This window comes from Megalobrama amblycephala, linkage group LG1 (genome assembly GCF_018812025.1).
Source record: "Megalobrama amblycephala isolate DHTTF-2021 linkage group LG1, ASM1881202v1, whole genome shotgun sequence".
Lineage (NCBI taxonomy): Eukaryota > Metazoa > Chordata > Actinopteri > Cypriniformes > Xenocyprididae > Megalobrama > Megalobrama amblycephala.
This window is the reverse complement of record NC_063044.1, coordinates 10,992,294-11,005,601: the sequence shown is the minus strand read 5'-3', so window position 1 is coordinate 11,005,601 and position 13,308 is coordinate 10,992,294. Positions and strand designations below refer to the sequence as shown.

Genomic DNA, 13,308 nt, shown 5'->3' with positions numbered 1-13,308 from the left:
ATATTATATATAATATAATAATTTTATATTTTATATTATATTATATATAACAGTTTCTCTCACTTTGGTGCATTTCTCCAATCACAACTAAAATTCTTACTTGTTCAACATCCACATTATAGTCTCTTGTTCACATCATAAATGCAGTTTCTCATTCTCCTGAACAAATTGCAAATGCTTTGGTACATTCATGCATTTGATGTACAAGTGTCAGATGTTTCCTACATTATCACTTGCTTATGTCATGTTCATCAAAATATACTAGGTGTCGAATAGTTTTTATTTTCATAAGCCATTAAATGCAAAATGGTTGAACTAGTCATAAACTGTCAAGCATATTTTCTATACATTTCTTTTAGACTTTTTTTGTCCTGAATTATTAAATTGCAGGGATGAATTTTGAATTTCAATAATGAAGGGGAATGTAATTCAAGCAATGTTCAACAGTTCTCTAAAATATCTCAGATGCCATCTCATTTGGGAGGCACAGACAGAGCACAACACAGTGTTACACACTCTGAACATGAATGAACAACAAGGACACAAACAGAGTCAACAGACGGAAGAAGGAGTAAGGATGTGTGGTGGAAGGGTACGGAGGAGAACAGAGGAAGAGGTAGAAGAGGCCAAGACTGAGATGTTTCTGATGGAAATAAGAGCCACTGTTGTAGATCATGCTCTCAGTCATGACCTTAAGGCCGAGACGGGTCAAAAGAGCCGAATGATGGGAGATGTGTTTGTAGACAGAACAGGTGTGAAATCAGATAATGTTCACTATGTACTGTTCACTACATAAACTGTAGACTGATGTAATGCTATGTTACTGCAGTCTACTTGCATTTTACATTATACAGTAAATATTACGGTGGCTGAGAGAGATCACCGCGCACAACTGAAGAAAACACATGCAAACAGAAAAAATGAACAAAACATCTTGATCAGTTTGACAACACACTTGCTGCAAATATTCACCCAAATACAGAAACTTGCTGCAGACAACACACATACAATGATGATGAAAACTTTCAGGTAATCGACAACCCCACTGACAAGTGTTCATTGAACAAGCATGTTCCAGCCAGGTTCGTCACTTGTTTGGGGTACCCTTGAAACATTTCTTTGTCATCAGTTCTCCTCTGTCCAACAGTGAACAGAGCATTATTATAATTCAGGCAGCTATCATAAGTCCGATTGGGATGATCGCAACAGTCAAAGTATTTATTCCAGTTCCATCCAGTTGAGGATCATATTCATCACGCTGGAATGGATGGTTTGGTGAGGATCTGTGCCACTGGCTGTCATTATATCACATGACATTGTAGCTACTGTAATTTTTTGACAGACCACCAGAAAGTATCTGAATCCTGTCTCATCCAGAGTGACGTGTTCATACTGTTGAAATGTATGCCATACAGATAAAGTGCAGTCTTGTGTATTTTCAATCACTGACATCAAAATCGTATCCATATTACTTCTGAAAATACTGTCAGAGTGTCTTTGTCAACAATGACACAAGGACTTGTCATTCTGATGACACTGATATAAGGATTATGAGCTGGTTACAGGCTATTGCAGGTAATTCATTGTGTGCTGTTATTTGTATGAACTGTTTTAAGAAATGCACATACTGGTTTACATCTTAAGGATGCATATGAATGAGAATATATAATAGGAGAGCAGTTGCAGCAAACATTGTTTTATATTTAGAGAGAGAGAAAGAGAGAGCAGTTACAGTATTTAGTATAAAAAGTTTTTAAAAGAATCATGACTCAAGCTGGGACGTTTACATGTTTGTTTACAGATTTATTTATTTAACCCTAACCCTAACCCTAACCCTAGCCCTAGCTGAGAGCTGCAGACAGTCTGACACTGAGTGACTCGCCGCCCTTCCCCCACCGGCCTCTGATCGCGCGCGCGCCTCCCGCCCATCCCCCACAGCAGCAGCGCAGCAGCTTCAGTGCAGAGTGAGATCAACTCTGAGGAGAGATCACAAGTGCTGCTCAAAAGATGGAATAATCTGTCGTGGCTATGCGTTTTTAAAGCACTTTTACAAGATCTAGCAGCTTTTCCTTCCTTTATATTTAATATAAAATACCATAAATTAAAAAAAAAAAGATTTAAAGAAAATGCTGTTAATAAAGTGCACGTTAAAGTTTATTTTAGAGCCTCGAAATAATCCACACATCTCCCTGATTTTAACTCAAACATTTGATTAAATAGAATTAGTAAAAATTAAGATATGTGTTCCAAAGAGATCGTTTAAAAGTGATCATGTGCTCTGTCCATTAGAAAGACGTACGCCTCCGTTTTTATTTTATTTTTTATTTTTTTATTTAAGTTTGAAGAACCAGTACTGTAAATAAAACAAACAAAGATCTAGGTGTTTGCCAAAATATTTATTAGGTCAAATAAATGTAGTCACAATTTCAACGTGAAATCCAAATACGTAACTACGTCACGTACACACGTCAGCTGTGGATGTGTTTTCCCGGGAAATGCAGTCACATGGCATTGCTTGACGCGAAAAAGACGACAACCCCCATCAATGGACGCTGGAGAGGTGAGATCAAGTGTTGTCCCGAAAATGCATGATAACTAAAATACACTGTGAAATATGAAAGTTAGTAAGATGTATGTTTACTTTAGTGGTTAAATTATTTTCTGTTAATGTTTTATTTCTCGATTATATTTGAGTTTGATTCTCATTTGATTTTTTTTGTTGTTGCAATAAATAAGGAAAAAAAACAGTTCATTGTTTATTTGTAGGCATTGATCAGCAAATATAATTTTGTTATATTTCATATAATATCACTTTAGATTCTACAATTTAATCAGTGGTAGCCTGTTTTTCTCAATTTTTGTAAAATATCAACAGTATATATTGTAATTTGAAATAATTAATTTTCATTTTTTATTATCTGATGTCATTTTTAATTTTATGTAATACATTATTTACACAATTTTTTTTTTTTTTTTTAATGGAACACAAAAGTATCCATGTTTTTTTATTTATCTTCACAGAGCTTTTTTGCACAATGACAGTACATAGACACTTTATAGTATTTTTATTCTGTGTGTCAAGCTCCAAAGCAGACAAAATAGTCCATATAAATCTAGCAGATTACTGACTGAAAATCTGTAGCTTTTAAATGAATATGAATATGGATTGACACCAATCATCTGGTCACAATGGTTTTTGGCATCAATGATATTGCTGGGTTTTTTTTAATCTAAATGCCTGTTTCAGACTGGTCACATGTGCTGTCATTGCATAGAGCTCTGTATTACATTTAAAGATAAACTTTAGTGTTCCACAGAAAAACACAACACAGGTTTGGAACAACATGAGGATTAGTACAATAATTATGTACATTTTTGGGTGAACAATTCCAGTAAGATCAAAAAGATTTTTAAAAATGCTTATTTAATCCATTCACCTTATATTTCTTTTTATTTCTTTTTTTCCAGAAATAATGCTGAAAAGCAAAAGGCGTAAAACACCTCTGCAGGATGCAGAGGATCACATGACCCGTAGAGCTGATAAGCCTGGGCTTCAAGAGCAGTTCATCAGCAAATATAAAGGCAAGTATTTATGACTAACCAGATACACGAATGGTTAGGTTTTGATGTCATTAATGCAGAATAACCTGCTTTACAAATAAAGTCTTGTAGTTTAAAGGGTTAGTTAACCCAAAATGAAGTTGCTGTCATTAATTACTCACCCTCATGTTTTCCCACACCTGGAAGACCTTCATTCATCTTCAGAACACAAATTAAGATATTTTTGATGAAATCCGATGTCTCGGTGAGGCCTCTAAAGCTACTAAAGACATATTTAAAACAGTCATGTGACTACAGTGGTTCAACCTTAATGTTATGAAGTGTTGAGAATACTTTTTGTGCACAGAAAAACAAAATAACCACTTTATTCAATAATATCTAGTGATGACTGATTTTGGGCGCACAAAAAGTATTGAACCACTGTAGTCACATGATCTGTTTTAAATATGTCTTTAGTAGCTTTCTGGACACTGAAAAAGGAAATTATCTTACTCTCAATGCAGGCCTCACTGAGCCATTGAATTTCATCAAATATATCTTAATTTGTGTTCTGAAGATGAATGAAGGTCTTACGGGTGTGGAACGACATGAGGGAGAGGAATTAATGACAGAATTTTTATTTTTGGGTGAACTAACACTTTTAGGTGGTTATTGGTTTGTATGTAAACCAGGACAATGGATAATTTTAATAAGGTGATTTTTTTTTTTTTTGAGTTATCAGTATATCGTTGTGCATGATCATGTACATGATCAATGTTTTTTTTTTTTTTTTTTTTTAAATTGGGTTTTGGTTAAATTCCTTAAGTAAGGGCTGTTATTTTCACTTTTTTTTCTAAGACACAAAATACATCAGTAATACCCTCTTGTGATTTAAAAAAAAAAAAAAGCTTTTACTTTAAAATGTCTAAATGGGAGACAGAGGTTGTCTGGGACATTAAAAATCGTCACCTGAACAGATAAAGTCATCTACTCACTAGTCCCTTTCACAGCCTCGTTGTGTTTAGAGGTAGATTTAGGGATGTACACTGTACACAACCATTCAAACATACATTGTAAGAATGCAAAACATTATACTTATTAAACAGGGAGATGGATTTTTAAAGTTTTACAGTTCCTGGAGGCACATTTAACAACAACAAAAAAACTCTTTATCTAAACTATAGAAGCCAAAAACCATCCATAAACATCCATACACCACAAAGACAAACTATCCAGAAGAGATGCATGTATAAACACAGAATTTTCTTTTAAAAATAATGCAACACAGACACGTTCTAGACGAGTTGTTGAAGCTTAATCATGAGGACGATGAAGTTTTTCAACTGTGGTGTATTAATAGGCAAACTTAAGCTTAGTTTCTGCAGCAATACAAAAGCCAGTTAAAACAACATATAGGGTTTTAGTTGAGGGAACCAGGGGGATGTGAACTACCGGATCACCTGCAAAAATACGTCATCGCTGCAGCACTCTATTCTAAACTATATAAAGCCAAGATAATATTGTTCATGTATGAAAGTGTATGAAATTTTAACTGTATAATTTTAAGATTTTAAAGTATAATGTAATGTATAAAAGCACAGCATACTTAGAAATTTGCCTGGCTATTGACTATTTTCATTCAGCAATTTCCCTTTTACATATAATGTACATCATATGGCAGAGAACTTTAAGTAATGATCAAAATGATAGTTGACTTAATAAACTGCTGAATCTAATGCATTTCTCCTCTTCAGGGCGTGGGGTTTTCACCACTAGAGCTTTTTTCAGACGTGATTTCGTTCTTGAATACAGAGGTGAACTTCTGAGTTCAGAAGAAAGTCTTGACCGAACTGAACACTACACTGAGGCCGAGAACGCGTTCCTGTTTGACTTTCAGTGGCGTGGCAGAAATTGGTGGTGAGTACAGACCTGTTGGATTGATGTAGTAGAGACACTAGATTGTATCGCAAACCTGCAAGATTTAATTCTAGCGGGTTTGCTGTCTCGTGTTTTTTAATCGACTTGTTTTAAATGACCATCACATGCTTGAAAAAAGAAACGCCTCTATCGTGGTCTAGACGAGGTGAAAAAAGACTATAATCCCAAATGCCTCTATGGAAGAACAAACCGAGCCGTGGTACCGCACAGTGAGAAAGTAGACGAGGTTTTAATCTAAACAAACATGGCAGCACAACTGTAATGATCTTAACCAGACTATAATCTGAGTGCAGTTTCAATCACTAACCGTTTCCCAAAAGAGAACAAAATGGTGAATGTTAGATGCATTTGTCTGCTGAGAGGATGTTGCCATACACTATCCGATAGATCCGTGGTTCTTAGCCCCTCCTCTCTGCAGATTCTGTTTGTCTCCTTAACCTGACACACTCGGTTGAGTTCATAGAGCTGTGTCCTGATGATCAGCTGATGGTCTGAATCAGGTAGATTAAAAAACGAGACATACAACTTATGCAGAGCGGTGGGTTTCCACTTAAAAATAACTCCACATGTCTAGCATATATAAGATTACAAGAATTGAGTAATAATTTTATGTCTTTATAGCATGGATGCATCTAAAGAAGACTGTTCCTTGGGAAGACTTGTAAATGACGAACACAGAAATCCTACTTGCAAAATGAGAACCCTTGAAGTGAGCAGGAAACCTCACCTGTGTCTCTTTGCTGTGCGAGACATTCTACCAGGGGAAGAAATCACTTTCAATCACGGATACTCAGACTGGCCATGGCGAGTCAAGGTACTATCAAGAAAATGATAGAAAGATTGATCAGTAATTCATGATAATCTTTTACTATCTGATTAGTTACCATGTGATTGTGGTCTCATATTTCTCAAGCCTTTGAATCAAGCATCAACTGAATCCTCTGATAAAAAGCCATCCATCAGTTTGGGTCTGCAGAGATCGGTAAGTCCACTTTAAAACATCTGTATCATTATTCTATATTATTGTCTCTTTTGTGAGTAGTGTGTCTGGGTGTTAACAGAAGGAAAGGAGCGATAGATAAAGTTACTGTAGGACAGCTAGAGTAATTACTGGTTTTTCTGTTCTATACAAACATTTCTGATTTTTATATTCACTGGTTCCTTTTCTGGCATCCAGCCTCATTGTGCTGCTCCTGTTTCTTCACCTGGATTGGACGAGGTGAACAGCAGTGGTCCACATAAGCAGTCAGGCAAAGCAAGAACATCAAGAAAAACGGTAACTATCTCATAATGCAGCAACTATTAGATGATTTCTGGGGAAAACTGTTGATATTTGAAATCGACACCCAAACAACCACACCCCTCCCTTCATTGCTCCGCCCCCAAAATACTGAACACCCTATTCAACACGGGCAACTACTAACAGCTGGTGCACAGGTGTTCAACTAGAAAAGATCTTTATCGCTGGCAGACCGTAGGATGCATTAGAAGGTTTGTTTTTAGTTGATTGTAGGTGCGTGTCCACTTCATCCAGCACACTTTGTGTAAACACTCCAAATGGTACAAAATAATATTTTGTCATTAGAAATGTAATTTCTGTGAAAAGAAATGTAAAAAGTTAAATTGGTTCCTTCCCGGTCTGGAAGGAACCACTGCGGAGAAGCACAGTATCTGTGTGACTCGTCATAGACAAACGGAGAGAAGTAGCTCCAGCTACAATGTTTTTTAGACACGTGCAGTAGGCTTGGGTATCGAGTATCGAGTATTGATTGGAACCGGGACTAGCTTTGCGATTTTCCCGGAATCGTTCAAAAGTTGAAATTTCGATTCCTAGTTTCGATTCCCAGTCCACCGACTGGAGGAAGAAACCGCTGAACACCAACGAAGAAGCGTCCACCGGAAGTGTTGGCATAACCGAGCGAGTCGAACATGGATAGTGTGTGTCGGCGGTCCAAAGTGTGGTTTCACTTTTCTAAATAGAACGAAATCTCTGCAAAATGCAACATTTGCGGCAAGATTGTTTCGTGCATAGGAGGGTGCACGTCGAACATGATAAAGCACCTCTGAGTTCATGGAGTAGAAATAAATAAATGTCTTTGACGCGCTGTGCCGACCGTCCTCCGCTGCCTCTTCCTCTGGCTCCGACCCCCAGCCTGGCAATCCACACGAGATCCGATTTTTATCCGATCTTTGAACATGCGACCTACGTCTAAACACGCATATCCGATTCCCATTGTAATTCCAAGCCATCAAACGGTGAGGGCGGAACGTTTGCTCACAAAAATATAGCTTCAATGTTGTATTATGAAGCAGACATGTATGTATGCTCTATATTGATGTGGGAACTTTGTCTAACGTGAAAGAAATTATGCACACACATATATGCAGCAGCTGAATTTCAAACTTTGCCCGGTTAATTTAAAAGACCGCCGTGTTGTTGTTTTTCTTATAAGCCAAAAGGCTTCACTGTAGCTCTCTTTTTCTCGCGCGCACGCTCTACCCTTGCTCGCTCGAATTTATTCAAAAAACGGAATTCTAAAACTAATAAATGTAGATAAAATATCAAACACAAATTACCTTTATTTTCCGGTCTATATCCGTTCATTCAGAATTCGCGCTGCAATACATCCATGACAGCTGTTAACTTATCCATTCTGACAGGATAATCATGGCCTCTCCATGAAATATATAAATAATTTTAATAGCACGACCATTCAAAACCCGAGGATCTACTATGTGCTTTTAAAACTATGAGTGACGATCATCGTGGGGCAGGAAGTAATGTAAACACAGATATCGGATACCAGTCGCGTCTAAAGTGAGTGTAAACACACTGGCCAAAAAATCGGATTTGTGCATTAAGACTTGCAGTGTAAATGCAGCCATACACTCATGTGTAAATGTGTTTTCAATATATTCATAATTTATAATATTTATATTCACGTTCATAGATTTAATATTTAAATTGTAGTTGAAAACAGCCCTGTGAGAAATTCATAGTACAGTTCATAAAAAAAAAAGTTCATAGAATTAAAATTGATGGAGAAGGTCAGACTATTTTTATTCAGAAAGACCAATGGTTAGCTAGCTCATTTAAAATATCCTAAACTGCCTCTTAAAAGAATCGGAATTGAGAATCGTTAGGAACCGGAATCGAAACAAGGAATCGAAATCGGAATCGTTCAAATTCAAACGATACCCAACCCTAACGTGCAGTTATGTTTATTAACCGCTTGAGCACCAAAAGTTATGGAATGTAAATGTAGCGCCTTACTACCCACCTCTGCTAGTTACCTAGTTATTGTCACAATTTTATTTTCAATATTGTTAATGTACATTTTATGTTTGTTTAAAAGGTTAGTTCAAATAATGTCATTAATTACTCATCCTCATGTCGTTCCACACCTGTAAGACCTTCATTAATCTTCAGAACACAAATTAAGATATTTTTAATTAAATCCGATGGCTCAGTGAGGCCTCCATTCAAAGCAATGACATTTCCTCTCTCAAAAACCATAAAGGTACTAAAAACATATTTAAATCAGTTCATGTGAGTACAGTGATTCAACCCTAATATTATAAAGTGACGAGAATATTTTTGTGCACCAAAAAAACAAAATAACGACTTTTCAACAATATAGTGATGGGCCGATTTCAAAACACTGCTTTGGAGCTTTATGAATAGGTTGTTTACACATGACGTCACAGCAGCTGCGCGAATGAGTCTGGAGGGCAGGGAGTGATGTTTCTATATAGGAATCCTATCAAAAACTCAAAAGGTTTCGCATTGTTTATAGTTGCTCAAATCGTTAAAATCGAGAACCCAGAAGGTGTTTATATCGTTTACATAACTTATACCGTTTTTTATAACTTATTTCATTTTTTAACTTTAAAAGTTGTCGCCTTTTATAGCGTTTTGCGTCTGCTGATTCTGAAATTAATATGGATACTTACCTTTTGTTTTTGACTCGGTTAAATATTAACATTCTTCATGCTATCGTTTGCAGGAAGGAGAAGATATTTTATCCTATTTAATTATAATTTGGTGTTTTCCCTTCAGTTTTGTAGAATTGTTTACAATGTTGATCTGGTTACCATGAACAGTCATGCGCTGCTGCTTTCAGCCGTCGTATGGTAGAAAATGTCCAAATAAAATAAATATTTAACAAGCTGACAGAAGTCGATGCATTTCTTTGTTGGAAGCGTGTAAATGTAACTAGTTTTAATGTTGTTTTTGTAAATATTCACTTTCCCATATGACCACAAAGGAGAATCGGAGGGTCACGATCAGGGGATGGACACCGACACGCTGTATTTTTGTATTAATTTCAACAAATGACCAAAATCAAACCCATAGAAGCTCATGAACAGTTTTGAAGTGGCTGTGTGTGCAAGTTATAATCATTCACAAACGAGTGATCATACTCGCAAACATAATGTTAATTATTATTATTATTACACAACAACCACATACAAAACTCAGCTAAGTATGTGATTTATTATTATTTTTTTTTTAGTGAAAGGCAGTGGGTTTATTTAGTGACATTATTACATTTGCTAAAAGTCGTCTTTCCTCACCTTCTCAACCAAGGCTAAAATTGTAGCCTATTACCATCAAGTTTTTTTCCCCGAACGATATCGTGAGTTCCTATTACAATTCTCGATTCAGCATAAATGACCAACAATGGCGACATTTTTCACAATCATGACAGAAAATTAAAATACTGTCCTTAACATCACTAGCAGAAAGGCAGCGCGATATAAACAAACCAAGCTAGAACTGAACACGGCGTGACGGCAGCTGCACATGAACTGATTTAAATATGTTTTTAGTACATTAATGGATCTTGAGAGAGGAAATGTTATTGCTTTGGATGCAGGCCTCACTGAGCCATCGGATTTAATCAAAAATATCTTCATTTGTGTTCCGAAGATGAACGAAGGTCTTACGGGTGTGGAACGGCATGAGAGTGAATAATAAACGACAATATTTTCATTTTTGGGTGAACTAACCCTTTATGCTAAATACTTCTTTATATATCCACAGAAATGTTTTCAATCAAGACTGGCAAAATTAAGAAAAAACAATGAAGATTGCTATGAACGTTTTAACAGAGCAGAAATTGAAAATGAACGCAATAAGATTGCTAAACAGAATTATTATTATTTAATAATTATTTAAAATTATTATTTACAAAATTATTTATTCATTACAATTCAATTTAGCCTCACACGCAAACTTTGATCGATAATGAAAATATTTAATAAAACCAAAAGGGAAAATAACGATCATAAAGGAGTAGCCAATAGTTAATAATAAATTTAGAGTATTGTAAAATCCAGAATATTGTATCTAATAGATGAAAATCAAAAAGAATTAAAACATTAAGACATTTGCAGATAAGAGAGAAGAAGCAGAAGCCCAGGATAGCAAAGGAGACAAAAAGCTAAATTATCAATAAGTCAGTCCATATTATACTATAAGCATACAGGGAAATTCCCAACCCCCTCAAACTGATGTTTTTGTTAAAATTAAAAAGGTTAATTTCACCCATTACATCGTCCACTGGTCCAGTGTCAAAAATATGTTGTTTTAACCCTTAGGGAACTTTTTCAAATGTTAAAAACATCACTTCTGCAGTACTTGGCAGGCGTCCAATGTCTAACCACAAACGTGTCAGCGTGACCTGTCACACCGGAACACTTGAAGAACAACTGAACATAACAAGCATACTCTTAAATATAAAATAAGAATAACCATAAAGGTACAATAACAAGTAAATACTTGAAGAGTATATGTATATAAAGTAATGTATATAAAGTATGAGTACATAAATATAGGAAATCAAAAGTGAAACTGATAAATCATAAGCCATAAACGATTAACATAAATATTAATAAAAATGCATGAATATGAATATTGACCATTTCGGATCCACCACTGAGTAATATGTCAACATCATCACAATACTCTGTGATCAACACCTCAGTCCATTAACAGCTAATTATTTTAATATTAATTAATAGTTTCCTTAGTTCTTTTGCTTGTAGACCTTATGTTTTTATTCAAATTATATTTTCAAACTGTTACAGTCATCCTTAGTCGCGTCTGCAACTGATGCATCCTCTTCATCGGCACCCTGTGCTGTGTCCACCTCTGTGATGACCTCATCACCGTCACCGTATTACCGGTTACCAGAGGGGACACTGCAGTTGGCAAAAATGAGTAAAGTCCTAATGGCCATGGAGAAAGGAACACTGTCTGACTTCAAAGGAAAGAAACATGACGACATTGAAATTGACCCAAATGGTATGAGTATACTTGAACGGTCTGTGTGTGTCTGTGCTGTATATATTTGCAAAAACTGTACATTATCATATGTTACAGATGCTAAGTATAATCAATAAACTGTTGATTTTTTTTATCAATTGTTTAGAGCAACTTGAGGCTCAAGGTGATTCCATGTCAAGTGATGAGGAGGATTACAGTGACGTATCTCAGACAACAGCACCAGCAGAGACTGATCCACCTGTTCAATCTGATCAATCTGTTTCACAAGAGGATCAAGGTAAGAAAAATCTCTAAACTACACACACAATAATCATCAAATAACCATAAATTAGCTCCAAGCAGCAATAGCCATCCAAGGGCTTTTCAAAATTCAGAAAAATCTACAAATTAGGACATATGTATGATTTGGTCATACTCACTGATTTAGTTGTTATGAGAATTACATTTTTAATTATTCCATAGGTTCTTCAAATGCTCCAAAAAAGAAATGGGAGGACAATGAGGTAAAAGCAGTAGAGAGACACATGATGAAGTTCATCAAGACATGCAAAGTTCCTGGTAAGCAAGACTGTGAAAGATGCATTCACGCAGAGCCAGAAGCTTTGAAGCAGCGAACATGGACTCGTGTGAAAAATTATGTGCGGAACAGGATCACGACTCTTAAAAGAAAGGGTGGTTTGTGAGGAGGCACAAACACAAAAACACTTCAGTGCCTTTTATAACTTCTTTACTGTAAAAAAATAAATATATAATATATAAAAATACTGTAAAAATATAATATGATGTGGAAAGTGTTAAAAGTATTATTTGACTTATTTGTGTGAAGAGAGTGGCTCAACTAGCGACCAGCTCATTGAAGGTGCTGTACATTAACGTTGTTAGCAAAAGACTGTACTGCGATGTTACATAAACTAATCAAAAATAATCTGTACCATTTATCCCAAGTAAAATAATCCCATATTAGCTCTTATAAATATATTTTACATGCCATCTTAACACTTTTAAGCACATTCTCTTTTTGTAAGAAATGGAGGAAAAATGAAAAGAAATTAGGATAAAGGTGTAGAAATTGTTTTGAGGATGGAATGAAGCAGAATATCAAGAAAGACAGAGTATAAGAACGCTAATGAAGAAAGAATAGTTCATTTTCAATTAGGGCTGGGCGATATATCGTATGCGATTGTCACGTGCATTTCGTCAGTAAAGTCGGTTCCCTGATTACCGCTAAATCGCCATCACCTGCTTTCAAATGGAGCGGCATTTAATAGACAGAGCCGTAGATCACTGTCAAGCTACGCAATATCGCGTTCATTATCGCAGATGAATCGCCTTCGATAATGAAAGCGATATTGCGTAGCTTGTCAGTGATCTACGGCTCTGTTTATTAAATGCCGCTCCATTTGAAAGCAGGTGATGGCGATTTAGCGGTAATCAGGGAACCGGCTTTACTGACGAAATGCACGTGACAATCGCATACGATATATCGCCCAGCCCTATTTTCAATGTTCCGTTTTCATTGTTGAGGTAAAGGGGATAAG

General features: G+C 36.0%; 1 protein-coding gene across 1 annotated transcript; it reads left to right on the top strand.

Annotated features, from left to right (window-relative positions):
* The first annotated feature begins 1,723 nt into the window (after positions 1-1,723).
* LOC125262766 lies at positions 1,724-12,994 on the top strand. The gene is made up of 9 exons (XM_048181655.1): positions 1,724-2,560; positions 3,469-3,582; positions 5,295-5,457; positions 6,100-6,292; positions 6,392-6,460; positions 6,656-6,754; positions 11,572-11,788; positions 11,916-12,047; positions 12,233-12,994. The coding sequence occupies exons 1-9, from the start codon at positions 2,479-2,481 to the stop codon at positions 12,451-12,453; spliced, it is 1,290 nt and encodes a 429-aa protein (XP_048037612.1). The 5' UTR covers positions 1,724-2,478; the 3' UTR covers positions 12,454-12,994.
* The last annotated feature ends 314 nt before the right edge of the window (positions 12,995-13,308 follow it).

Coding starts and splice junctions, on each gene's coding strand:
- LOC125262766 (XM_048181655.1), top strand. CDS start 2,479: ATGTGTTTTCCCGGGAAATGCAGTCACATGGCATTGCTTGACGCGAAA. Junction 5,458..6,099: donor TGGCGTGGCAGAAATTGGTG/GTGAGTACAGAC, acceptor ATGTCTTTATAG/CATGGATGCATCTAAAGAAG. Junction 6,461..6,655: donor GTTTGGGTCTGCAGAGATCG/GTAAGTCCACTT, acceptor TCTGGCATCCAG/CCTCATTGTGCTGCTCCTGT.